Source organism: Athene noctua, chromosome 4, assembly GCF_965140245.1.
Source record: "Athene noctua chromosome 4, bAthNoc1.hap1.1, whole genome shotgun sequence".
NCBI lineage: Eukaryota > Metazoa > Chordata > Aves > Strigiformes > Strigidae > Athene > Athene noctua.
This window is the reverse complement of record NC_134040.1, coordinates 2,146,661-2,173,757: the sequence shown is the minus strand read 5'-3', so window position 1 is coordinate 2,173,757 and position 27,097 is coordinate 2,146,661. Positions and strand designations below refer to the sequence as shown.

Sequence of the window (27,097 nt, the reverse complement as noted above, 5' to 3'; positions counted from 1 at the left end):
AACCCCGACCTAAATGCTGGGAGACGGCGTTTCCCGAGGTTCCCCCGAGCATCTCACAGGAGAGCCGGGGTGGGAATATCCTCCTGGGGTGGCCCCGGAGAAGCTGACGACGGCAGATCGGGCCGTGCCGGGGAGGAGAAGGGCCCGCGGGAGGCAGAGGCGATGCCGCGGCGCTGGACCACTGGCCGCAGAGGTGGGATGTGGCAGCTCCGGCCACCCGGAGCCATCTCCAAACTGCAGCAGCGACTGAATCATTTTTACAGCTCCTATCATTAGGGGAAAGAAAAAAAAAAAAAAAAACACCAAACGTGTACAGAAAGAAATCGCCACCGAGACGGGTTGTTTTTTTTTTTATCTACCCAAACCCATGGACATCCTGCGTTTGTAGCGACCTGACTGTGATTTCCCCTGCCAGCACTTTACACGACGCTCCCGACTGGTTTTATTTACCGGCCGGCGCAGTCGGGGGCTGCGGCTGCACTGGTCCTTTCTCCCGAAGGAGAGAGATGCCGCCGGGCTTCGGCAACCGGTGCGTCACGCTCCCTTTGGAAAGGTGATATTGTTATTATTACTATTATTTTCTTGTTTGTAAAAAGAATCTATCAGGAATATTAGAAAATGGTGTCTATTTTTCTAATTAAAGACTTGAGCTCATCTAAGCCCTTGCTGGGGTTGCTCTCTGCTTTTCAATCCCCGATAGCAGCGACGCCAGGGGTATTTCTGTCGGGGTTTTGACCTCTAGCTGTCACGTACCGGGGGGGGGGGGAAAGGCGCTTAAATAATTAGCAGCGAGAGAAAAATCAGTGCAGTGGGGGGCCTGGTGACCCTCCTCCCGAGCATCCCCATATCCCCAGGGTGGGCGCCTCATCCTGGGAGAAGGCTCTTGTCCCAGGATCCCCCTCCCCGCCGGTGGGTCCCTCTCTGAAAAGAGGGAACGTGGCTCCAGGTTTATTCCGATGGGGCTGAGCCCTGGAGGGATCTGCCCTACTTGGATCCAGAGCTGTGGGGTGCACTGGGAGGGACCCCAAAGCCCAGCCTAGCCCCCCAACACTGGGCTCCTGGTCCCCCCTGGGGTTCAGGTGACCCGCATGTGCCCTGGAAAGCTTCACCCGCAAGAAACAAGGTAAAATACAGCCCCGCTCCCCATCTTCAGCCTGGCACATCCCCAGGGCTGGAGAAGATCCAGGCACCATCAGGCAGGCAGGATGTGGCCCCCTGTGAAGCCGGGGAGGGGGGGGCTCTTTGCTCCCTCCTTTTCGGCCTTTTAGACAGCTGAGAGATGCCGTTTCCCTTCTCGTGGGACCAGCCAGCAGCCGGATGGCTCAGGACGAGATTTTTGCAGCCTGGAAGGTGCAGCTGATCGCAGAGCCTCCCTCCTCCAGCAGCTAAAAATCAGCCAAAACCGTATATCCCCAAAATCTCATCCTTCTACCAGGAGATGCTCACTCAGGGCGGGGTGGGGGGGAGACAGTTGGTTTTAATTAATCAGGAGGAGAAGGTGCCTGGGGGAACGGAGGGAGCTGGGCAGGGGGGACGGGGACAGGGAGGCACGTTCCTGGCTCCGGGCTCGGCGGTCGTCATCGCTGCTCAGGCATTTTGGGGATGATCAGCCTTTTCTTGCAGAGGGGGAAACTGAGGCAGGGAGGGGATGTTGAACACGGCTGCAAACCTACTCCCTGGACCAGATTTTCTCCCCTTCACCAGCCCCAGACAGGGGGGATCTGCCCCCTAGCTGCGTTAAGGAGGAGGCAGGTCCCCTCCCCAGGTCCCTCATGTCCCCCCAGCCCTTTGCTGACACGCGGGCTGGAGCATCCCGGGGTTAAACCCCAGTTATAGCGTTACCCCGGCAAAATCCACTGCCCCACACCCAGCTGCCCACCGGGTGGGAGGACCCTGTGGAGATGGGGTGGGAAGCTGGGCTGGGGATGTGGGGTCCCTGAGGGCTCGTTGGGGCGATGGGAGGTGGGAAAGGAGCCGGAAGGAAACCTGGTTGAGGGAGAAATCCTAAATGTCCCCTCGGACCTGTCCCTCACACCTCTGATGGCACCCAAAGGTGCTGGTGCCCCTCAGGTGGGCACCCATCAGCCCACAGCACCGCTGGCCCCACCAGCTGAAACATCCCATGTGCGTGGGACCCTGACCCCGAGTGAGGACCACGCCGGGGGATGCAGGTGGCCCCAAGCTCCAGAAAAAAACCTTTTTCTGGAGGGACACCCCAGATATTGTTAAGGAGGACCTCAGCACCGGCGTTTCCTTTGGGAAGAGGCATCTTTTGGGCACCTCTCGGTGGGATGTCAGCTCTGGCTGGGCAGCAAACAGCCCTGCTTTCCCCCGTGCCACTGGCCGTGCGTAATGCACGAGGATTTTATTAATCCCCCGCCAAAAGTGCATCTATTATTGATGCTGAGCCTGAAAACTCTGCGAAGGCACCTGGGCTCAAGCCTTCGTCCTCTGCTCCCCCGGCTGGTGCAGCTGAGGGAGGATGGAGGGCACCCACCACGGCAGCTGCTTCTGGGGTGCAATGGGAGTGAGCACACGTGCTTCTGTTTTTAGGAGAGGAGAAGGGATTGCACCCCAAAACCGAGGGTGACTCAGGGATGGGCACAACCAGGCCAGCAGCGTCCTCGTCCCAGCGCTGCCGTCTGCCCCCGTGTTCACATCGGAGACACGAGCACACATCAGTGCTGGATGCCTTCGGTGCTGGGGGCCAGGCTGAGGTGCTCAGGACCAAATCAGAGATTAAGCCAGGGTGATGAGGGACCAGATCAGGACCAAGCCAGGGACCAAGTCAGGATGCTCAGGGGATGAGTCAGGACCAAGCTGAGGACCAAGCCAGCATGCCTGGGGACTCAATCAGGTCCAAGACAGGGGTTAAGCTAATCAGGGACCAGATCAGGACCAAACCAGGGATTAAACCAGGTTGATCGGGGATTGGGTCAAAAGCAAACCAGGGATTAAACCAAGATGATCAAGGACCAGGGACCAAGTCAGGGTGCTCAGGGACTCAGTCGGGACCAAGCAAGGGATTAAGTCAAGCTGATCAGGGACTGGATCAGGCCAGGCTGGAGACCAAACCACAGTGCTCAGGGACTGGCTCAGGACCAAACCAGGGATTAAGTCAGGCTGATCAGGGACCAAGCCAGGGTGCTCAGGGACTCAATCACGACCAAGCTGGGGGTTGAGGGTGCTTGGGGACCAATTCAGGGTGCTCAGAGACCAGGGACCAAGTCAGGGTGCTCAGGCACTGGATCAGGACCAAGCCAGGGACCAAACCAGGGTGCTCAGGGGCCAGAACAGGACCAAGCCAGGATGCTCAGGGGCTGGACCAGGACCAAGCCAAGGTCCTTGCAGCCATGGGTCCAGCCCTTAATGGGGAAGGAGAAATCCCCCCCCTCCCACTTGGCTGCTCACCACGTCAGCTGCCCCCCCCCGGGCCCCGGGGGGATGCTCGGGGTGATCCCAACCAGGGACAGGGGCTTCACTGGTGGGGGCAAGGGTGGGACTGGGGGGCAGAGGAGATGCAGGATGAGGCCGGTGGGCTGCCGCATGGCAGCAAGGCCCGGCGGAGGGCCCGCGGTGTTCGTGGGGAGACAGGCAGAGGGAGCTGTGAAGGAGGAAAGCGGCAGAGAGAAACAGTCCGGGCTCAGGCTGCAAAGGAGGAGGAGGAGGCGGCTGCTAGCGCTCGCCCTCCCTCCTTCCCTCCATCCCTCCCTCCCTCGCCCCTGCCTTCGCCATGCACAGCCCCCCCTGAGCCCCGCAGCGCCCCGGGGACCCGCCGTCCCCAGGGTGCCCGGCAGCCCTCGCCCTCCCACAGCCTCGCCAGGGCCTTCGGCCTCTTGCTCCCTTCCTCCTCCTCCTCCTCCTCCTCCTCCTTCTCCTCCTCCTCCTCCTCCTCCTCCTCCCGCAGCCACCACCCTCCCTCCTTCCCCAGGGCCTGGCTGGCATGGAGGTGTTGGCCGCAGGGAGCTGGATGCTTCCCACGGCTCCTGCCTCCTCCCCAGGCTTCATCCCTCCTGCCCGGCATCCCTCCTCCCCGACAAAGCCCTGAGCCGCTCAGCAGCCACCTCCTTTGTGCACCCGAGCGGGTGTACGCGCCTCATCCCCCCCACCCACCCGGTAGCCCCCCGGCTCGCTCCGCTCGCACGGTGGTAGCCAGCGGGCAAGCGGGAGAGATGCTGCCCTGGCCGGAGGAGCCAAGCGCGGGAGGTCGGCGGCGAGAAGCAGGTATGGGGCGAAGCGGGGTGCTGGGCTGGGAGCTGGTGGCTTGTCCCCAAGCTGCTCCTCACCCAGGGGGAGGGGGGACGACGCAGCGGGGACAAAGCCACTGCCAGGAGGTGAGGAGGGACCCGCTGCTCCCTGCTTCAGGCGCTGGGAGGTGTGGGGGGGGTGTTAGATGCACCCCGGCTATTCATGCCCATCTCCCACAAACCCCCCTCATCCCCAGACACCCTCGCCCACCGCGGTGCCCCCCACACACACACCCCGCTGCCATCGCAGCCTCGGCCGGGGAAGGACGGGGACCAGCGGGCACACGGCAGCATCCGCCACCCCTCTTCTCCATCCCCCCCTTCCCTCTTCTACCAGGCAGTGGAGCTGCCTGCTGGTAATTTTTTTTTTTTTTTTTTTCCAAGGGGGGGGTGGCGGGCAGGAAAAATGTTAAACAATGCGAAGAAAGGATCCATGATGAAACGCAGGTAGCGGCACCGAAGCAGCCCAGGGATGGGTTTTGCTCTTTGCTGCAATCCCCCGACAGCCGGGAGCGTTTCCCGGCTCCGGATGCCTGTGGGCTTTAGTAATGACTCCACTAATAATTCTCTTAAAACCTGGTTGTTATCGAAGGGGGTGCGAGGGAGGAGAGGTTTTGTGGTCAGGATAGGACCTGCCCAGGACAGGGACCAGGCGATGTGGGCGTTCAGACCCGCCTGGGCCAGATCCTGCCTTGGCTTACGGCTGGGAAACACAGAGCCAGGCTGATCGGGTACCCCGGGAGACGCGGGCAGGGATCCAGGCCCGAGATATCGGTGGCACGATGCTGTGGCCCCGTCCCTACGGTGGAAAAGCGCTTTCTCATCCCATCAGCAGCGACCAAAGTTGCCGGTGGTGCTTTGTGTTCGCCGGGTTTCGGCCGGGCTGGCACCGGTGGTCACCCAGGAGGGGTTAACGTGCAAGGGTGCGTTTTGTAGCGACCCTAAAACACAGCCAGAAATCCTCCCAGCACATCTTATTTTTAGTTTTTGCATAGATTTCTTGCCTTTACTGATTTTTCCCTAAAAAAAAAAAATGGTTTCCTGAACCTCGTGGCTCGGTTGTGCCCTCGGAGGTGGGTGCTGAGCAGCAGGGAATGCCACCCTGGGGACAAACAGGGTTTGGTGGTGGCTTAGTGCTCGCCAAGGGTGGCAGTTATGGGGTGCGGAGGGGCTCAGAGGGGTTTTAGGGTGGTGGGAAGGGCCCTTTGTCAGATATTGCAGAGTGACCAGCAAGGGATGCTCCCACCCGTGGGTGCCCTCGGTGCTTTGGGGTGAAAACACCACAAAAAATGCTCCCCGGTGGGTGCTTGTGCCTCCCAGGCTGGAGGAGACCACGGTGAGCTCCTAGGCTGGATTTTTTCTGGCTTCACAAGGGCGGGGTTTTTCCCCCCACCCTGACGTCTTGGAGAGTTTTATAATTGGGGGATGAAGCAGGTCGCCACAGGGACTCTCACTTGCCCGGGCGTGGGAAGCCACCAGGTCCTCTGTGTCACTGGGACAACATAGCACAGGGGTCCCACAGCCCCAGAGGGGGCCCGGATGAGACCCACTGAGGGGCTGGAGAAGTAACTAATCCTGCTGTGAGGCTGCACGGGCTGGTTGGGCAGGACTGGGTCACCCTCTGCTTGGAGAAGGTGGCTCCCAGCCCCAGCATCATCCACAGGGATGCTTCTGGAGCCTGGAGACCCCTGGCACTTCAGGGGCTCACTGTGTGGTGGTTGGGCAGGGAAGCACATGGGTCACCCCTCTGTGGCAAGATCAGGGAGGATGGAGAGAGATTTCCCATGGGTTGTCCACTTTCCTGATGGCTGTACTCCTCCCAAATGGTTGTGAACCTTCCCAACGGTTGCGTACCTCCACAAGGTCGTGAGGGACCTTCCCAACAGTGATGGATCTTCCCAGAGGTTGCACAACTTTACAAGGGTTGCAGATCTTCTCAAGAGTTGTGGGTCTTCCCAAGGGTTGTGCTAAGGATTGTGGGTCTTCCCAAGGGTTGTGGGTCTTCCCAAGGGTTGTGGGTCTTCTCAAGGATTGTGGATCTTCCCAAGGGTTGCAGATCTTCCCAAGGATCATGGATCTTCCCAAGGGTTGTGCCAAGGATCGTGGGTCTTCCCAAGGGTTGTGGGTCTTCCCAAGGATTGTGGATTTTCCCAAGGGTTGTGGATCTTCCCAAGGGTTGCGGATCTTCCCAAAGGTTGCGGGTCTTCCCAAGGATTGTAGATCTTCTCAAGGATTGTGGATCTTCCCAAGAGTTGCAGCTCTTCCCAAGGGTTTCAGATCTTCCCAAGGGTTGTGCACATTCCCAAGGGTTGTGCACCTTCTTGAGCATTGTGCACCCTTCCAAGGGTTGTGCATGCGTGGGAGGAACACCGAGGGGAGGATGGAGGCAGAGAGGGGACCAAGAAGAAGGGCCAAGAAGGGACTTCTGGGGACCCGCCGTCCCTGTACCACTAACCCCCCTATCTCTTCTAGCGCCTGGCACCGGCCGATGCTGACATCCCCCCCAGACTCATCGGACCCTCCACTCCCACCCCAGGGCTCCCACCCCACCATGCCCCAGCAGCGCTGCAGTCCCCCTGCCCGGGGCTCCCCAACCCATCCCACGTGCCACCGATCCATCCATCCCGCGCCATGAGCGGGGCCGTGCGGTTCCCCTGCGTTGGGGCGCGGAGCTGAGGGATGGCCTCGCTGGATCTGCCTTACCGGTGTCCGCGGTGCGGGGAGCACAAGCGCTTCCGCAGCCTCTCCTCGCTGCGGGCGCACCTGGAGTACAACCACACCTATGAGACCCTCTACGTCCTCTCCAAGACCAACAGCATCTGCGATGCCGCCGTCTTCCCCCTGGCCGCCGACGGGGCCCTGCTGACTCCAGCTGCCCGGCGGGACTACTTTGAAAGCACCTCCTTCCAAGGCAAGGACCAGCGCTTCTCCTGCGACCTCGTCCCCGCCGAGGAGCTGGAGCCGGCCCCCTCCTCCTCCCCCTCACCCCGCTATGTCCACGAGATCGAGATCCCGCTAACGGAGATCTTCACGCGGGGCAAAGCCGTGGCGCCGGCCCCCACGCCGCCGGCTGCTATGGACGCTGCCTATGAAGAAGGCTTGGCCCGCCTGAAGATCCGCGCCTTTGAGAAGCTGGAGGTGGACAAGCGGCTGGAGAAGCTGACGGAGGAGGTGGAGCAGAAGATTGCCTCGCAGGTGGGCCGGCTGCAAGTGGAGCTGGACCGCAAGAGCTCGGAGCTGGAGAAGGCCAAGCAGGAGAGCCTGCGGCTCAGCCGGGAGAAGCAGGAGCTGGAGGACCGGGCATCCGAACTGTCCCGCCAGGTGGATGTCAGCGTGGAGATGTTGGCCTCACTCAAGCAGGACCTGGTGCAGAAGGAGCAGGAGCTCACCCGCAAGCAACAGTGAGTCCTTCACCCCCTCTCCTGGCCGCAGGGTGGGGTGGGGGGGAAACTGGTTGCTGATGGCGAGCCCCAAGAGCCCAACCAAACCCTCAGACCAAGTGCTAAGACGCAATCCCCCGTGGCAACGCCCACTGGCATCATCACTCATCAGGTTTGGCATCTTCTCCCATGCTGGCTGTGTCCACGTAGACCTGAGCCTCTCCATGTCCACGACCAAGCTGGGTCACATCATGTCACACCTTGTCCCAGCTCCCCCGGTGCCCCCAGGACACGGCCAGGCTGGGGATGCCCGTGGCCATCCTGCTGTCCTGCCAGGGAACGTGGTGGTGGCCGTGTTGCTGCAGCCCATCTCTAGTACCAAAGAGTGTCCCCCCAAAACCAGGGCTGGGTCATCCCCTCTGGCTCCACAGCTGAATCATCCGGCCCTGAACAACCTGAACAATCCCATCGACCTGTCCCATGGTGATAAAAATGAGAGGAGCCACCTTGGCCACGCCTAATCCAGGGGTTTTCTCCCAGAAGGAGGGTGGGATAGCCCAAGCAGCATGACCTCCATTTGCTGTGAGGACCGTGGCACTGTCATCCTCATCTTCATCCCATGTTCCTCACTCAGCACCCCTTTCCCACCCCAGTGCTTCTCCTGAGTTTCCCTCGAGTCAAGTGTTGGGTTATTTTGCCCATCGGTGTTGCTCAAGAAAATTAAACTTTGTCCCTCAGGAGTCTCTTAGAAAAGCTGGAGGCCACCATGGGGCCCAGAAAGTCAGCGAGGAGCAAGTTAATGGGGGACAGTCACGGTTGTGCTGGGCTGGAAGCACTGGTGGGATTCCTCGAGGACTTGTCTTGATCCCCACCATCATCAGCATGTTCATTAATGACTTTTGACTCCAAAATAATGACTGCAGCTCAGATACAAGGTTCACGGGTTTAGCTGGTGGTGGGGATTGTCCCGGGGTGAGGAGTGGGGTGATGCTGGGGCTGGATAAGGGCAACACCTCCTGGTTTGGCTGCATGTGTGTGGGACAGGCCATGGGGAGGTTTGGGGGCTGCCATCAGCTGCCTCGGGGGTGTCGTCCAGGGGCATCTTAGGGTGCGTGGGGGCAGGATGAAGGTCCCCAGAGTGGACAAGTCTAAAGCAGAGCCTAAAGACGTGTAAGACAGGGTGGACAGAAGGTGACTGATGAGTTAAACGCACCTTGTTTGGTCTTTGGTGGATCCTGAGCAATGTTACCACCTAAGAACCTGGTTTTACGCCCCAAAACTGCCTCCTGGACCTCCCTTTCCTTAGAGAAACTCTCCTGCCCCTTGACTGTTCACACCGGTCCCCAAACTCCTCCAGCCGGAGCAGTAAAATCACTTGCCAGGTTGCAGAGGGAGCATGGGAAGAGCTGATAAAAACAGATGGGTTTTTTTTCCTAGATGTGGGAAAAATCATCAGAAATAATTTTCATTGGCAAAACCAGTTTCACCCTTCCTCAAGAATAAAATTTTGCCTGGGACATTTCTCAGCCCTGCCAGCTCCGAAACACCATGAGGCCGTTGTCCCCACGGGATGCTTTTTGCTCCTGGGCTCCGTTTGCTTTGCCAGGGGTGTTTTTTCCACCCGGTCCATGGGAATGAGAGAGATGCAGGTGATAACCATCAGCATCACCTTACACCGCTGCGCCAGCGCCCCATCTGCCTTCCAAATCTCCTGGGGGCCCTCAGCAGGAGCCTTGCCAAATCATTACCAGGGAGCTCCCAGGGTCACCCCGCAAATGGCAGGTTGGGGGGCAATTAATTGCTAATTAAACGGCAATTAATAACCAGCAACAGGAATTATGTCGCTAAGGGCTGCCCCCTCCTTTTCCTTCACGCTTCTGTGCAGATCGGTGCAGCCCGGTGTGCACAGTCGGGTGTGCATGGTCAGGTGTGCACAGCTGGGTGTGCACAGTCGGGTGTACATCGTTGGGTGTGGATGGTTGGGGGTGTATGGTTGGGTGTGCACGGTTGGGTGTGCATGGTTGGGTGTATATGGTCAGGTGTGCACGGTTGGGTGTGCATGGCCGGGTGTGCACAGTCGGTTGTGCATGGTTGGGTGTGCACAGTTGGGTGTACATGGTTGGGTGTGTATGGTCAAGTGCATATGGTTGGGTGTGCATGGTTCAGTGTGCAGTTGGGTGTGCATGGTGGGGTGTATATGGTCAGGTGTGCAGTCGGGTGTGCACGGTCGGGTGTGCATGGTCGGGTGTGCACAGTCGGGTGTACATCGTTGGGTGTGTATGGCTGGGTGTGGATGGTGGAGTGTGGATGGTTGGGGGTGTATGGTTGGGTGTGCAGTCAGGTGTGCACGGTTGGGTGTACATGGTTGGGTGTGTATGGTCGGGTGTACATGGTTGGGTGTGTATGGTTCAGCATGCACAGTCGGGTGTGCATGGTTGGGTGTACATGGTCAGGTGTGCACGGTTCGGTGTGCATGGCCGGGTGTGCACAGTTGGGTGTAAATGGTTGGGTGTGTATGGTCAAGCGCATATGGTTGGGTGTGTATGGTTCAGTGTGCAGTCGGGTGTGCACGGTGGGGTGTATATGGTCAGGTGTGTAGTCGGGTGTGCACGGTGGGGTGTATATGGTCAGGTGTGCAGTCGGGTGTGCACGGTGGGGTGTATATGGTCAGGTGTGCAGTTGGGTGTGCACGGTCGGGTGTGTATGGTCAGGTGTGCATGGTCAGGTGTGCAGTCAGGTGTGCACAGTCGGGTGTGCACAAGACAGACGTGCAGAGCTGTGTTTATGCATCTGCAGACCTTCATGGATGCTGGGCGAAGGTGTGAGTGTGCTCGTGCACACGTACGTGTGTGCACCATTGACAGTGCAGGTGTGATCGGTGCTGGCTGTGCGTGCGACCGACTGAACATGTGTCTGGGGGTGCGTGTGCTGTGTGTGCTCATCCTGCTGCCTCTGCGTGTGCGCCAGTTGCGTCTGGCTGTGCGTGTGTGTCAGGGTGTGCGTCTGCCTTTGTGTTGTCGTGGTGCTGGTGCACGTAAGGGTGTTTCTTCGCGTGTGTGCGTTGCGCCTGGGGGCGTGCAACGGCGGCTGTGCGTGTGCGTGCGCCCAGGTGTACACGTGCGTTTGGCAGGGGTGCAGCAGCCACGCGGGGGGTTGTGACGTGTGACGGCTGCGTGTGCCTCTGTGTGCGTGTGCCCGTGGTTTTGGGAAGCGGATGAGGCCGGCGGGGTGTCCGTGTGCCTGGGCACACGCGTGTGCGGGGCGGGATGCGGCCACCTCGTCTCGCGGAGCTGCTGTCACGCTGCTCCCCAGCGCTGGCCGTGTTCTGGGGGGGACATCCCAGAGCCTCAGCAGGGCGAACCCTGCCCATGCGAGTGCCTGCTAATTAATGTGTTAACGAGGGAGACAGGGCCCTGCGACCCCTCGGCTTAACAGGGCATGGGGCTGAGCAGAGTTTAAGGATTTCAGGCTGTCCTTAAAGTCTTTCCTTTAAATCTGTGCCAAACGAGGCCGGGTACCGCTGCCATCCTCCTCCACCATCCCGCCACCCCATCCTCCTCCTCCTCCCTCTGCCCGGTTACACCCAGGGGCCTGACTCCAGTCCTGGGAGCGATGGATACCCAGCAAAGGTGCTGGAGATGTCATCCCACCCCTCCCAAAACAGGGTGGCCACATCCACCCTGCATGCCAGGAGCATCCCTTAGTCCCTGCTCGGCCCTGAGTCGTGCCCAGGAGCCGTCTGGGCTGGCACAGCCCCAAATGAGGCCGATGCTGGAATGATCCAGGTGCACACGAGTAATCTTGACACCCCCCACCCCACCCCAACTCGCAGCCAGGGAGGGGTGGGAGAGGATTGGGGTGTCACCCGCTGCTCCCTCCACGCAGGGAGGTGCTGCAGATCGACCAGTTCCTGAAGGAGACGGCTGCCCGCGAGGCCAACGCCAAGGTCCGTCTCCAGCACTTCATCGAGGAGCTGCTGGACCGGGCGGACCGGGCCGAGAAGCAGCTTCAGATCATCAGCAGCAGCTGCGGCACCACCCCGAACGGCAGCCTGGGACGCTGCGGCACGCCGGGGGCCAAGGCTGCCGGCCGACCGGTACCTCCGCGGGCACAGGTACGGGCATCCCGGCGGCGGCGGGCACCCCAGCGGCTTCGGGCACGGACCCACGTGGCTTCTCTGGTGGTTGCAAAGGGTTCAACGGGGAGGTGTAGGGACCCCCATCTTGTTCCCGTGGGGAAATGGATAAACCTGGGTGGGGTGATCCCCAAGAGAAGGTGCTTCTCGGTGGGTCTGCGTTTCCCTGGGAGTGTGGGGCGATGCTGGAGATGCTCTTCTGCATCCCACTTGGGTATGGCCTCACCCCAAAGCGCAGCTGGCACTGGGTGGGTTATCGGGGTCATCTCCCTTGGCTGCACCACCCATATTTTGGGTTTCACCATGTTGGTTCCTCTTGTCCCATCTCCCCACAGAGAGACCGGCACCTGGGGCCGGTGCTGGCCGTGCACGGTCCTTACGGCGTGTCCAACCAGCGCTCCTCCTCCAGCACCGGGTGAGTCCCCTGTCCCTGCTGCCCGTGTGGGGTTTGAATGGGACGCTCGGGTTTTTTTGACGGGCGAGGGGCTGATAGGAAGGGGATGCGCTGAGGTTGGTTATCCCTGTCCCCCAGGGCCTCAAGCCGGGCGAAAGCCGTGTCGCAGAGCTCAGGCTGCTACGACAGCGACAGCGCCGAGCCCTGCCCCACCGACGACACCGCCGACGGGCATCCCTACCCGGCGCGGGACGGCGCCCGCGGCTCGGGGTTACGCCGGCAGGCCATCCAAAACTGGCACCGCCGGCCCTACCGCAACAGCACCGAGGGCGAGGAGGGCGACGTCTCCGACGTGGGCTCCCGCACCACCGAGTCGGAAGCCGAGGGCTGGGAGCCGGAGGCACCCGGATCCGCCGCGTCCAGACCCGCCGGCAGCTGTCGGCTGACGGGTGAGACCGCGCCGGGATCTCCTGTGGGGTGGGAGGACGGGGAGGCTGGAAGGTGGGGGACGGGGATGGCCCCGTGGCTCTTCCTCGCTGCCATCCCCAGCTGCTGGTGGCAACTAACGGTGGGTGTCCCACAGCCAGGACCGAGGGGGCTGGGGGCAAGGCGGGCCGGCTGGAGAGGGGCAGCCCGGGCCACTCCAGCGAGGTGATCAGCCCCGAGATCCTCAAGATGCGGGCGGCTCTTTTCTGCATCTTCACCTACCTGGACACCAAGACCCTGCTGCGGGCGGCCGAGGTGTGCAAGGACTGGAAGTTCGTGGCCCGACACCCGGCTGTGTGGACACGGGTGCTGCTGGAGAACGCCCGGGTGTCCTCCAAGGTACCAGGGATGGGGATGGAGCTGCCCGGGGTGAGGGTTTTCCTCCAGAAAGGTGAAACAAGCACATCGCTTGTGTTGATTGTCATGCTGTTATGGTGATGGGAACATGGGTGCACACAGCTGTGTGCTTACATGGTCACACGTGCGTGTTTGTAGGCACGAGCTCACATGTGCACATGTTTTTAATGTGCTTTTGTGGTCAAATCCATGATTTTGTTGCACGCGCTCTCGTGTGACCTCACACACGCGTTTTCACATACTGATGGCGTGTGTGTGTGTGCATGGAGAAATGCCTGTGTGTGTGTGCGCAGACCTGCCCAAAGACAGGTGCTAAGGATGGGTGGCCTGGGGCACACTGAGGGTGCCCCCCTCAGTGATGGCCACCCCTGTCCTCCCAGTTCCTGGCCATGCTGTCTCAGTGGTGCACCCAGATGCACTCCCTCACCCTCCAAAACCTCAAGCCACGCCAGCGAGGGAAGAAGGAGAGCAAGGAGGACTACATGAAGAGCACGCGGTGAGTCCCCGCATGCCGGGCCCCTTCCTCCCACAGCCGGAGCTGCTGGTCCTCAGGGATGACGATGCTCCCTGAGCCCCAACGTCTCATCTCACTGATGGATGTTCACAGAATCATAGAGGTTGGAAAAGCCCTTGAAGGTCATCTAATCCAACCATGACCCTCCCCCTGACCGTTCCCAACTCCCCCAGATCCCTCAGCGCTGGCTCAGCCCGACTCTTCAACCCCTCCAGGGATCCCGGGGACTCCCCCCTGCCCTGGGCAGCCCATTCCAACGCCCAACAGCCCCTTCTGCACAGAAATCCTTCCTCAGAGCCAGCCTGACCCTGCCCTGGGCAGCTTGAGGCCATTCCCTCGGGGCCTGGCGCTGGCGCCTTGGCTCCAGAGACTCATCCCCCCTCTCTGCCCCCTCCTGGCAGGGAGTTGCAGAGGGTAGTTCATCACATACTGGCTCCTGCTGTGGGTGTCCTAGAGCCACCGATCCCCATGGGACATGTCACCCTCCTGGGTGGCCATGGGGAGTGCGAGCACAGGCTCCTGTGCCTGACCCTGCCTCCATCCCTGGCAGGGGCTGCCTGGAAGCCGGGCTGGAGTCCCTGCTGAAGGCGACGGGCAGCAACCTGCTCATCCTGCGCATCTCGCACTGCCCCAACGTTCTGACGGACCGCTCGCTCTGGCTGGCCAGCTGCTACTGCCGGGCCCTGCAGGCCGTCACGTACCGGTAAGGATGGCCACCGGCATCGCCCTGTGCCCACAGGGATCGTGTGGTTCCCTGGCTGGGAGAAGGCTGAGAACATCCATGGGATGTGCTGGGTCTCCTCTGGTGCCCATCCCCATTCCCTGTCAGAACACAGCCCATGGGTGAAGGACCCACCTTTCCATGTCCCTAGCACTTGCAGAATGTCCCCAAGCTGTCCTTGCAACTCTCATCCTCTCCTGGCATATTCCCATGCAGATATTTCCCCTCCAACTCCATTCCCACCATCCTGTTACCGATCTTACGCCAGCTGGAGGCGTGACCGGAGCCGTGGTATGGGGACACTGCTTTATGTTAGAGAAGGGTGACGAAGAGGTGCACCAATACTGGGTCCCAGTGAGGTCCCACCTGACTGTCACCCCCTGATGAAGGCTTCTAACAGGGAGAAGGGACTTTGGGATCTCTCTGTCCTGGGAGGGAGGAACAGCTCTGCCACGGGATTGCTAAAACCCAACTTGGAGACCTCACCCAGGTCCTGGAGGAGATCACTGACTGCATCTTGGTCTTGGCCACCTTCCGAAGAGGCTCTGCCTCCTGCAGAGACAGGATTTACCTTTCCAACACACCCAAGGAGGATGATCCTTGCTCCGCTGCACCCTGCAGACAACCACTTCAGCCTTGGTAACCATCTCACATGCAGACGACGGGTGTCCTCATCCAGCCCAAGATGGAGAGTCCTTCACATGGAAAAGCACACCCAAATGGCTCCTCTTTTGGACAAAGTGAGCTCAGACACAGCTCTGATCTGGGGTTCCCACACCATGAGGCAGCCCAGTGCTGCTGGGTTTAACCCAAAGACTCCTCCATGGGTGTTAGAGCCAGCCCAAGTGCTCCTGGCACATTGCTAACCTGTGACTCTGACTCATGCTCTAATTAACCCGCCACACTCGCAAGGGGCTCTTGGCAGGCTTCTTCACTGGAGACATGTGAAATGCTCAAGATAACACCCATCTCTTATTTTTAGGCTTGCCTGAAGTTTTGAAGTAGGTCAGAGTTAGGAAGTGCAGCCTCGGTCTTTGGGAGGCAGCCTGGTGTGGTGAAACGGCCAGGGGGCTCTGTTTGGGCTGGTGGCATCAGGATGATGCTCTCTGACATCTCTCCTCCATTGTCTTGGTGCTGGGAGCCAACGGCATCAGCAAAAGCTCCTCTGAGCCAGTGGCACAAACGCTGGGTGGGCAGGCAGCGTGGCTGCGCCTGATCAGTGCCATGACTCCTGATAAACCTGCACCTCCACCATGGTCCTGCATGAACCCAGCAGCATCCCACGAGGTCTGTTTTGATACCTCCAAAACCAGAATCACAGAAACATCCAGGTTGGAAAAGACCCTGAAGCTCCTCCAGCCCCACCACGACCCTCCCCTGACCGTTCCCAACTCCCCCAGATCCCTCAGCGCTGGCTCAGCCCGACTCTTCAACCCCTCCAGGGATCCCGGGGACTCCCCCCTGCCCTGGGCAGCCCATTCCAACGCCCAACAGCCCCTTCTGCACAGAAATCCTTCCTCAGAGCCAGCCTGACCCTGCCCTGGGCAGCTTGAGGCCATTCCCTCGGGACCTGGCGCTGGCTCCTTGGCTCCAGAGACTCATCCCCCCTCTCTGCCCCCTCCTGGCAGGGAGTTGCAGAGGGCCAGGAGGTCTCCCCTCAGCCTCCTCTGCTCCAGACTGAACCCCCCCAGTTCCCCCAGCCGCTCCCCAGCAGACCTGTGCTCCTCAGAGGAGCCCACAGCAAACCTCTGCAGCAACATCTGGCCAACAGCCACCTACAGATGTGATAGCGCAACCGCAGAGCTGGTACAGAGGCCGTGGAGCAGCCACTGCCCTTGGCTGGAAGTTACCACCCATCAGCTGAAACATCCTTACCACCTCCTGGCACCTCCCCCAGGCAGGCCGGGCAGGTGAAACCACCCCAATGGGATCTGCAGGGATGTTTAGATTTGCTCTGCAAGGATACACGGGACCGGCAGTCTCAGTTTAATCACTTGCCACCTTTGCATCTGGAAGACTTCTGCCTTCATCTTCAACCATCAACCTCACCTTCAACCTTCACCTTCAGCCTTACCTCATCTTCAGTCTCCCCTTCAGCCTCACCTTCTTTCATTTTCCTCAGCATTGCACATCCGTAGACACAAGTCCAGATAGAAATGCCGTGACCCTTCCTGCATGGGCTGACGTTGGGACTGTCTGGTTCATGAGCAGATCGTGGGTTATAAATAATGACCAGATTTGTACCTCCAGGCGCAAAGAGACGTAGCAGCATGGTGGCTGCAGACACAGCCCCCATCACTGTCGGTGGGGGCCACCACACGTGCTCTGTGTTGTTCCAGGAGCTCTACGGACCCCGTGGGTCATGAAGTCATCTGGGCCCTTGGAGCAGGTTGCAGGGACATCATCTCCCTCCAGGTTGCACCTCTGCATCCGTGGTAAGAATCATGTTAGGAGGAGCCGGCGTGGAGAGGCACCACTGGGCTGGAAAGAAATTGTGTACCAGATCCAAATTTGCTGGGGGGGTGGGGGGTGTCCCTCACGGGATGAGCAGCAACCCTGGAGGCCAGTCTGGGGGACCAGGCACTCGGTCCCATCCTGCCCTGTGAAGGCTGGGAGCTGTTGGGTGTAGGCACCTCCCTGCCGAGCCAGGAACATTTCCAGGGAGGCACCAGAGAGGAAAGGGGAGCCATGATGGGTCTGGTGGGTAACGCTGAACATCAAATGCTTGTCTGAGCTCCTCACTGCTCGTGTAACAGCAGCCCTGAAGGGCCCGGGTGTTCTTAAAAGGGAGTTGAGTCGATGCTTAGGGAAAGGATTGCAGTTGCTCTGGCTTTGGAAAAAAAAAACATTTTGGGGGTGTGAGAATGCTGGTGGAGCTCCACCCTGCTCAGGAGTTGATGGCTCACAGAGCAGGTCACTTGCTCCTCACCTCCATGCCATGGGGCTGCCTCCTGGGCATTTCTTCTTGTCCTGGAAGGTTTGTTGCACTGTCATGTCCCCTGTCAGCCTGGATCGAGGTGTACGGAGGGGGATGTCTCTTAGCAGGAGAAGCTGGATGGTCCCTGAATGGCTTATTTCTTCCTTGGGGGAAACACCACACAGCTTGTAGGCTTCTCCACCTGAGCTAGAGGCCCAGGCTCCTGCGACTGCTTTCATCACTGCAAGCAGCAGAGTTCAGGGCCTGATTCAGATCTCTAAAGGTGGAGGGAATGGGGCGGAGGGACCCCACTGAGTGCATGGACCTGCCCTGTCCCGGTTGCAGCACGGCCCAAGGGGTTGCTCAGGTGGAAACATCTGCTTTGGAGACACCCCCTCCCCGTGTGGAGACCCCCGGGCGGGTGGGGTGGGAGAGGTCCCAATCCCACACCACTTGCAGAGCGCTCGTGGAGGGGCGGGGAAGGGGGGACACAAGATTTTCTACCGGCCCTCCCCAGCTCTTTCTTCTTCATCTCCCCAGCCAGCAGCCGACGCGTTTCAGCAACCGCTGCCTTCAGATGATCGGCCGGTGCTGGCCGCACCTGCGGGCGCTGGGCATTGGAGGGGCAGGCTGTGGCGTCCAGGGACTGGCATCCTTAGGTAGGCAGCTCTCCCCTGATGGGACACGGAGAAGGGGACCTCGCTGGAGGCAGGGTATTCCCCTAGGAGATGCCCCACGGGGATCTCAGTGGAGAAGCCCACCCCAAAGACCATGGGTGCACCCTGTCCCTCCTCGCTGCCACCCATCCCTCCCACCCTGCTGCTCCTGTTGGCTGTCCTCCCCCCTTCCCCACGAGGTGCTGACGGAGGGTGCTCTGTCCTTCCAGCCCGAAACTGCATGCGGCTTCAGGTCCTGGAGCTGGACCACGTGGCGGAGATCAACCAGGAGGTTGCGGCGGAGGTGTGTCGGGAGGGGCTGAAGGGGCTGGAGATGCTAGTGCTGACCTCCACGCCCGTCACCCCCAAAGCCCTGCTGCACTTCAACAGTGAGTACCAATGCCGGGGGGGAGGGCATAGCATTGCCCACTGACTAAAAGGCCACCAGATATTGAAATCTGTCAGCCAGGCCCTGCCTTTCAGCCCCACACACTGGGAGGTGCTGGGAACTCTGTGGTGGGAGGTTTCTAAGAGGGGATCCAACAGCCCCCTGCCAAGGATGGGTTAAGGGGAGCCTTGGGCCTTAGGGAGGATGGAGACACTCCCTCCATGATCCCCTCTGTGTAATCGTGGCCTCGATGTCTGTGGCACACCTGAGGTTCACCCTGGCGTATCTGAGTTTGGAGCCATGCCATTTACTGAAGGCATTTGCCAGGACGGGAGCTCCGGGGGCAGAGGTCTGCAGTGGGCAGGAAGGTCTGTCTGAGGTGCCATTCCTGGTGCTCATGGCACGTGTGACTGTGGTTGGACTTGCTGGTGGAAGAGTAAGGGCGTCCCAGGGAAGCGGTAGGACTCCTGATTTGGGATGGGACAATCGGGGACTATCTCATAGACCACCCTCCTCCCTAGAGAGGTCTTGGTCACCAAAAGCGGGTCTTCTCCATAGAATCACAGAATCATCCAGGTTGGAAAAGCCCTTGCAGCTCCTCCAGCCCAACCATGAACCGCTCCCAACTCCCCCAGATCCCTCAGCGCTGGCTCAGCCCGACTCTTCAACCCCTCCAGGGATCCCGGGGACTCCCCCCTGCCCTGGGCAGCCCATTCCAAGGCCCAACAGCCCCTTCTGCACAGAAATCCTTCCTCAGAGCCAGCCTGACCCTGCCCTGGGCAGCTTGAGGCCATTCCCTCGGGGCCTGGCGCTGGGGCCTTGGCTCCAGAGACTCATCCCCCCTCTCTGCCCCCTCCTGGCAGGGAGTTGCAGAGGGCCAGGAGGTCTCCCCTCAGCCTCCTCTGCTCCAGACTGAACCCCCCCAGTTCCCCCAGCCGCTCCCCAGCAGACCTGTGCTCCAGACCCTGCCCCAGCTCCGTTGCCCTTCTCTGGCCACGCTCGAGTCATTCAATGGCCTTTTTGGGGTGAGGGGCCCAGAACTGAACCCCCTCAGCGAGGGGCGGCCTCCCCAGTGCCGAGCCCAGGGCTCAGATCCCTTCCCTGTCCCTGCTGGCCACGCCAGTGCTGACACAAGCCAGGATGCCATTGCCCTCCTTGGCCCCTGGGCACACTCTGGCTCATATCAATCCCCCCAGGTCCCTCTCTGACTGGCAGCTCTCCAGCCACTCCTCCCCAAAGTCACTTTCCAGTCCCTCCTCCTCCATCTTCAGGGTGAGGTTCCCCAAATGCACAAGGCCTTGAGGAGCACGGGGTGGGTCTTAGGGTCCCTCCTGGCTGCAGGGAGGGTATCTGCCCCCGAGGTATGGTGAGGCCAGGCGGTATCTCTGCCCCCAGGTGTGTGCCGGAACCTGAAGTCCATCGTCGTGCAGGTGGGCATTGTGGACTACTTCAAGGAGCCCCACAGCCCTGAAGCCAAGAAGATGTTTGAAGAAATGGTGAACAAACTCCAGGTAAAAGATGCCGTTCCCAGGTCACCCATGTGTCACCAGTCTCTTCTCCCCATGGGGTCTGAGGACAAATTCTTGCCAACCACTGATGTTCCTCAGCAGAGAACATTTTACATTTTTTAGGGATAACGTGAAGGCTCCCAATCCTTCAGACACACCCATCCCAAAGCCCGAAACAAGATCTAACACGCTGCGATTCCTTCCCACTGCTTTAACCAGGACTGCTTCTCTGTGGGTCTCTTCCCCGGGGACAGAAAAGGGCTGTTGTCTCCTTCACGGGGCCACTTACTGAACACTGTGAAGCGGTTTAAAATCCACCCGTGAGAGCAGAGATAGGGTTAATTTTAGTTAAGCTGAGTTGCAGGCCTTGCTTAGCTTGTGACGTTCAGCAGGGCTTGGGCTGTCCTTGATCTCTTCGGGGTCTCCAAGGCAGACTTCTCCATCCGTGTCCAAGGGAAAAAAATAGGTTCTTCCATTTCACTTCACCCTCTGGTTGGCTTCACCCTGCAGCGGGTTGGGCTCCCGTGGGGGCGTAAGGTGAAACTCCCGGGAGATGCAAAGCAGGACTTGGGGATGGAGGCTCCCGTGGTTCCTGCTCCACCGACAAGCCCTGGTGGGTGGTGAGACAGACCCACCTCCACCCCCAGGCTGGGGGTCACCTCCAGAGAAGAGCCATTTCCAAAGGACTTTCCTTGCGTGGCCGCCCACCGCTGTGCCTCACAAACCCCACCTGCCCCAAACGACGGCCGACCTCTGGAAATGGTGTTTTTAAGCAAGCAGAAAGCAAACCCAGAGCTAGCTTCAAGGGATGGGACTGAGAGGTGTCAAACCAGTCCTGCAAGGAAGCCAAATCCCTGTGGGATGTGGTGGTGTGGGGGGGGTGGGACCAGGGTGTGCCCCTTCCCATGGTGGGGATTTGAGATGTCCTCTCTCTTGCTCAACCTGTGGGGCAGTGTTGCATTGAAGGTGATGAAATCATGTGGTAAAAATAAATCCCCTTGCATCCTAGCCGGTGCTCGGAGACGAGAGGGGCTGGGGGTGGCTGGATTTATCTCTTAATAGCTGTGCTAATTAGGGCCCTAACTACAGGCCTGACACCAGATGCACAAACAGCCTGTACGCTGTAAATCTGGTTGCATTCAAGAGAAGCCTTCAGGTTCACGATTTATTCTTATGCAACACTCACAGATTCATTAAGATTGCCTTCAATAAATGCACAAACTGCAGTTGGCTCTATAGCACTCCACACAAAAACTATGGCAATCGCACACATTTAAATTCCTGGGTAATCACTCAGCGTAGCCGAGGGCTCAAAATTTACCAAAAGGTGTCCCTTCTGGGGAGAAAAACAAACCCTCCAATTTGGTGTCGGGTTATCATCCCTCTGAGTTAGACACAAGCTCGGGGTAGTATTTATCTCGGCGTGTATGTGTGAGTAGGTGGGACTGTGGTCAAGCCATTATCTCCTGAGTGAGGACACAGCACATTCCTTGGTGCGAGGGGTGAGCTGGTTTTTGTGGGAGAAGAGGGAGAGCGAGCGAGAAGGTGGCAGAGTAGTGCAAAACCATCCTTGAGAGAAGGGGAAGAGCAGGGGATAAATCTGTCCTGGAGATAAGTGAGGGAATCTCACATTTCCAACAGGCAGCAAGACTGCCAGGTCCTGCACCGACCGCGCTCTCTGCTCCTCTTCTAGGCCCTGAGGAAGAGACCCGGCTTCTCCAAGATTTTACACATCAAAGTGGAAGGAGGCTGTTAGACCTTCAGGGAAGCACAAAGCACATTCCCTCCTCGGCCCGGCGGAGCCAGAGGCCCCGCGAAACCAAACCCACCATCCGCCACTCATCCGCTGCCGGACCTGGAGCACGGAGACGCTGGCCCATGCACAAACAAAAACAAAACAAAACAAAAAAAACCAACCCAAACTCTTGCAGGCCTTAGTGACTGGCAGCCGGTGCTCGTCCCCGGGCCAGCTCGTGGACGAGAAGGTGCTACTTAAGGAAATTTTTCGGCTGCCCAAAGAGGCAGAGCTACGCTCTTTCCCGGAATGGAAGATGGCTTTGAACCCCCCATGGCTGCTCGTTGCCAAGGATCCTTGTTTGGGGAATATCTTTTTGTTTTCTTCAAACTCTCTGGGGGGTTTTTTGGCCGTTGGATGGTGTGGGAGATAAGGATGGCTCAGCCTGTCCCTGTGGGCTCTCTGCAGAGCGCTGGGCTCGGCGTCGCCGTGTCACGGCTGGACCGTCCCCATCCTCTCCGTGGGCTGGTGGAGGTAGGGTGGGAAGAGGCTGTTCCTCCAGAAGAAACAGTGCCCAGCCCTCCTGCAGGGTTTCCGCTCGTTTTCATTTCATTTGTTTTAACAGAGGGGCACCCAAGCCTGGGTAACTACCGCCCAGAAACCAGCAGCCACAACAGCACAAGCCCGGATGGCAGAGCTGCATCTCGGGGGGGCTGTAAGAGCCAGAGGTCACCAGGAGAGACAGTCGCTCTTCCAGAGGTTTCCAGCCTCACCTCCTCTCCACCCAAAACCTTCCTGCCAAGGCAATAAAGCATCTCCAAAATCCTCGTCCACCAGGAAACACGGGTCATGCTTCTGTCCCCACCACCATCCACCACCCGCTCAGGCTTCCTCCGGAGCGAGCTGTCCCACGCCGAGAGGGACTGGCATGGGACACCCACGTTTGCCATCTCATCGCCATCCTGAGCAGCCTGAGGGAGAAACCCTGGCCAAACTGTCCTGAAATCCAAAGCCGCTGGTGAAAGCACCAACCCAACTGCCCCGGTAGATCCCTTCTCTATGGCCATGGCTGCTTTTTTAATTCTGCTTTGTTTCTTCTGGCTGTCTTCTGCCTGCAAGGACATCATCCCCCCCTGCCCCCCAAAAAAACCCAACCCAACCTTCTTTTTTCCAAAGGAAAAGGCTTTTGAAAGGCATCCAACAGGGTCAAGCGTCTCCACCCTGGGGAGAAGGTGCCAGGAGGTGCCCACGCCATGGGGGACACCCATCACAGCACTGCCAGCAGCAGGGACACACCGGCCTTAACAGCAGCCCCCTGCTACCCCCAAGCCCCACCCAGGCGTGCTTGGACCCAGCAGGCTCAGCTGAGAGGAACCGACTGGGAAAAGCAGATTCTGGGGGTCTGGCCTCTTCCCTGGACCATCACTGGAAGGTTTGGGGGGCTGCTGGCCAGCGCAGCTGCAAGGAGACAGCCCTTCCCAGGGCATCTCCCCTTCCTCCGGCCCTCCCCGGGTGATGGGCTGCCACGGAGCATCCCCCCGGGAGGGAGGAGGCTGCAGCCCCGTCCTGGTACCCCCTTCCTCACCTACGGCGCGAGAGCTGCAGACCTCGGAGCTGTGGGCTCCCCACGTGCCGACAGCCCACGGGGGGACCCCGACAGAAAAATCGATTCCAAATCACTGAAGTTGGAGGCAGCTCCTGGGTCTCCAACCCCAGAAAGCACCTCAGGAGACCATTTCATCCACCCCTCGTCCTGTCTACACTGTCTCCTCTGAAACAGGGTAGGGTTTTTTGGCCATAACCCCCGTCTGAAGCACCTCTGTTCCTCTGTTGACTGCAGCTTTCCAGGAGAAGGCTGTTCCCTGTATGCACAAAATGGGGAAGCTCAAAAAAAAAAAAAAAAACAAAAAACGCCTGCAAGAAACCACCATGTCCCACCATAACCCCCACGGGCAACGGGGCCGAGCTCCCCGCTGTGCCCGCCACGGGTTTACCTCCACCCCGGGGAGGCTGGGACACGCGTAATCCAGGGGCAAGAGGAGCAAGGGATGCCCCGACCAGCAAAAAAACCCACCCAGCAAAGGTAAACCGCCCCCCCCGGGGACCACCCAGCTACCATCTGTGGTCCCAGTGGAGATGTCACCATCCGAAACGGCGCAGAGACTTGCGAAATTCCCTTAACAAAAAGAAAAACAAAGTAAGTATTTATTTCTATAAAGAAAAGAAGGAAAAAAAAAAAGATTTTAAAGGAAAATTATATACTCAGCATGTTTATACACTCTATGCTTAAAGACTATCGTGTTGGAGAGTCATGTCCGAAGACTGAAGGTGGCTGCTCCGAGTTTGCTGCGTGCTCGTGCCCGGCCCCTCTGGGCCATGGGGAGAGCGAAAATGGGGTGCTAGAAAGTGGGGGGAGATGTTGAGGACTCTTGGAGAAACCTCCTGCACTCGCCAGCGAGGCCGGAGCGGCCGCTGGTGGCCACGACGGCCTGGAGCGTGGGTGGGTGAGCGACGTCCCCGTCCCCCCGCTGCTGCGAGGGTTTAAGTCACGGCAGGACGAGCTCACCCGAATTTGTTGCTTCGGGGTGTCACCAAGACCAAACCATCTGCCTCCCCTTGGGGCGTTCCCAAAAAAAACCCCGACTTCTGGCTTAGCAAAGCCATGTTTTTACAAAAATCCCGCCATGACACGAGACCTTGAGAAGGTTCAAGGAGTGGAAGATGGAAAGTGGTTTTTTTTCCCCCCCCCTGTTTTGCTTGATGCCTGGGTTTGGATGGGTCCCTTCTTCCTCCTCCTCAGGTGGGGATGAAGGAGGCTGGCACAGCCTTGGTGATAACAAGAGCCCTGCATCTCCCTGGCCCTAATTGCTCAGGTTGTTAATGGCAACAAGCTCATTAACGGATTCATATTCCACTGAAATGTCAGATTGATGGTTTCCCTGCTGCTCTCCCCTCCCATCCTGCCGGTGCGTGGCCCCCGTTGGCTCCCCCACAAACCCCCATCGCACAACCCCCATCCCTACGGGGTGCTCGAGCCACGTTGCCTGTTGGCTGCAGGATTCCCTGCCAGCGGTCACAGGGGTTCCAACCCCATTTCCTCTGGAAACAAGAGACGCACAGAAATACCGAATTCCCCAGGAACACCCTGAAATCATGCAGCGTATGCGGGTGCTGGTAGGGAAGGGACAGCTGCAGTGGGAGCTCAACCCCATACGAGACCCTAGAGAAGCCCAGGTTAGCTCCATCCAAGGTTTTTAAACCTCTTTATCAAGCAAGTGGCAAGAAAAAAATATCCCACCTCTCACTGTGTGTCACAGTCCCAGCTCCCACCCAAGGCACAGCCACGGCTGGGTATTGGACAGTTTGTTTGGATCCTCAAAAAGGCTCCAAATTTGGTTAAAACAGACCAAAAAAAAAACCCATGAAAAGTGCTGATAAAGGCTCTTAAAGCAGTTGAACAACATTTTTCTCTCAGCTCTTAGAGGAGCCCACCCCAGGAGCTGGCGCATGGCTTCAGGCACTTATTTTGGGTTGAAAAGCTGCAGGTTGGGGTAGAGAAAAAGCATTTGGGAATCGGTGCCAAATGACAAAATGCTTTAAAAAAAAAAAAAAAAAAAAAAGAAAAAAAAAAACAACAGGGAACGGGGAGATTTTAGCAACTGGAGATGGTTTGTTGCGACCGAAGCATCGCGGGGTGTTGTTGCAAGGTGAGCAGTGGCGATGCACGACCTTCCCCGTCGGTGGGAGGCAAAATAATCCCCACAGGGGGGTGAAATGGTCCCTCCTGCGTGCAGCAGCGACCAGAGGGAAAAGCTGCCCAAAAGCAGGAAAAATGGGATTTTCTGATCCAGCCTCGGGCTTGAGCCCCATGGAAGGGGAGCGACGAGGCGGGCTGGGGCCGGGGACAAGCGGGTGCAATGGTGAGGGAGGGCAGGATGGCTTTTAGGAAGCGAGGGGGGAACGCACACTTGCTTAGAGATAATCAGAGGAGAATTAAAAATAATATATATATGTGTATACATATATAAAAAAAAAAAATATATATATATACACATATGTATAGGAATGGCAATCGTTTCCCTAAAGCACTTGGCAGGGGCGTGCAGCCCCGGCGAGCGATTTCCGAAGGCCCCTGTACAGCGACCTCCCCCCTCCCGGAAGGTAGCGAGTTTGCCTCCCAAGTTATTTTTTTAAATCTCTATAAATTTAGGTCTATTTTAGTCTTTCGCAGCGATGTGCCAGTGTCTGGAAAAACCAAACATTCCCTTTTTCCTCCCCGGCCCTGCAGTCGCTTGATGCTAAAGCAGGTCCTTGAGGCTAAATCTGCCCGAGGATGCTGCCCTGGAGAAGGGGTGGGGGGGTGGGGATGGGGGCGCAGTGGAAATTGGGGTGCAGAGGGAGGTGGGGGGGGGTCAGGGGGAGGCTTGGGTGGTTTTGGTGGCAGCGAGGTCCAACGGGGACCGGGGATACAGGGGGATACGGCGGCTGCTGCCCGTTGGAGACCGTGTTTTTAGCACTTTGGTTGGTACTATCACCTGTAGACGCACTTTGATGTTGTTGCTTTGAAACCTTGCCGAGTGTAAACAATGTGTATTTAAAGAATTACAACAACAAAACAAAAAAAAAAGTGTGCAAAGAGCTATTTCGTGATTAATTTTGCCTAAAGACTTGTTGAGGTGAGGCGTTTTGCTCTCCCAAGGGGCCACACTTAACCCAGGCCAGTGCTGGCTGACTCCAGCACCAAACCAGTAATACCAGTTGCTGTTTGGGGCTTACTGGAAGCATCCCTCCCCTCATCCCCCTGCAGGCCCAGGGTGGCTGTTGGTGCAGCTCCATGGGGCACAGGGTCAAAGTGGGGTACAGGGGTCCAGCCCCTGGGTCTTGGCTGGACAGGAGCGTGTGGTGGGACAAGATGGTGGCGGGGGGGGGGGGGGGGGGGGGGGGGACACAGCCCAAAGCCAGGCCTAAAGACACACAACACCTGTCCCCACATCCTTTGGGAACAGAGAAACTGATCTTAGGTCGTTAGAGAGTTGACACTGGAGGGGAAACACCCTCAGCCCCAAGGATTTTCCATACACGACACACAACCCAGCAGCTGCCAGCCTGGAGGGACACAGTCCCACCCCTCCCCAGTCCCACTTTTACCCCCCCCCCGGCTGCAGCGCTGCATTTTTTTGTGGGAACGTTTGATTTTTAAATGCCAGCACTGAAGACATGCCACGGGGGGTTTTAAGAGGGAAGCGTTTGCTTTTCAGTACGACCGCTCCCACACTGCCTAACGGGCTTCAGGCAAGATGAACAGCCACGAGGGTCACACTAAGGGGGCTGGTGCTGTTGCTCTGGAAACGGGGCAAAAGTAACACATTTTGGGGCATAACGCACCATTGATTTGCCTAATTCAATGCAATCTCAAAGGGTTGGCACCAGATCGACACAAAATTTCTTCCGCTGTTCTCCATTAACGCTTTCGTGACACCACATTCAACTCTCCCCAAGAGAATTTTCCTGCTGGAGACACCCCCAGGAATCCAAATCTACCCCTGAAGCACCACCAGCCCCACACAACCCCACCCACCCACCCAGAGCCCCTCGCCAGGGCTGCAGAGGTCTGAGGAGCAGAAGGTGAGATGGAAATGAAGCAAAAGCAAGTAGGAAC

At 58.6% G+C, this 27,097-nt stretch overlaps 1 protein-coding gene across 3 annotated transcripts; it reads left to right on the top strand.

The window, feature by feature from the left end:
- Window positions 1-3,753: 3,753 nt before the first annotated feature.
- Window positions 3,754-26,392, top strand: FBXO41 (F-box protein 41). 3 transcript variants are annotated; one of them, XM_074904246.1, is made up of 13 exons: window positions 3,754-4,224; window positions 6,720-7,648; window positions 11,513-11,741; window positions 12,098-12,177; window positions 12,295-12,605; window positions 12,740-12,981; window positions 13,380-13,495; window positions 14,064-14,216; window positions 16,574-16,669; window positions 17,692-17,810; window positions 18,038-18,196; window positions 19,591-19,706; window positions 22,064-26,392. In XM_074904246.1, the coding sequence occupies exons 2-13, from the start codon at window positions 6,927-6,929 to the stop codon at window positions 22,439-22,441; spliced, it is 2,721 nt and encodes a 906-aa protein (XP_074760347.1). In that variant the 5' UTR covers window positions 3,754-4,224; window positions 6,720-6,926; the 3' UTR covers window positions 22,442-26,392. The 3 variants fall into 3 exon arrangements, with proteins under 3 accessions (XP_074760347.1, XP_074760348.1, XP_074760349.1); XM_074904247.1 differs by having other exon boundaries at window positions 21,345-22,169; XM_074904248.1 differs by lacking the exon at window positions 22,064-26,392 and adding an exon at window positions 21,397-21,575.
- The last annotated feature ends 705 nt before the right edge of the window (window positions 26,393-27,097 follow it).

Bases quoted from the DNA above. Each gene is read 5' to 3' on its own strand.
- FBXO41 (XM_074904246.1), top strand. From the start codon at position 6,927: ATGGCCTCGCTGGATCTGCCTTACCGGTGTCCGCGGTGCGGGGAGCAC. The intron at 11,742-12,097 runs GTACGGGCATCC...ATCTCCCCACAG, and splicing joins CGGTACCTCCGCGGGCACAG to AGAGACCGGCACCTGGGGCC. The intron at 19,707-22,063 runs GTAAAAGATGCC...TTGTTTTAACAG, and splicing joins AAATGGTGAACAAACTCCAG to AGGGGCACCCAAGCCTGGGT.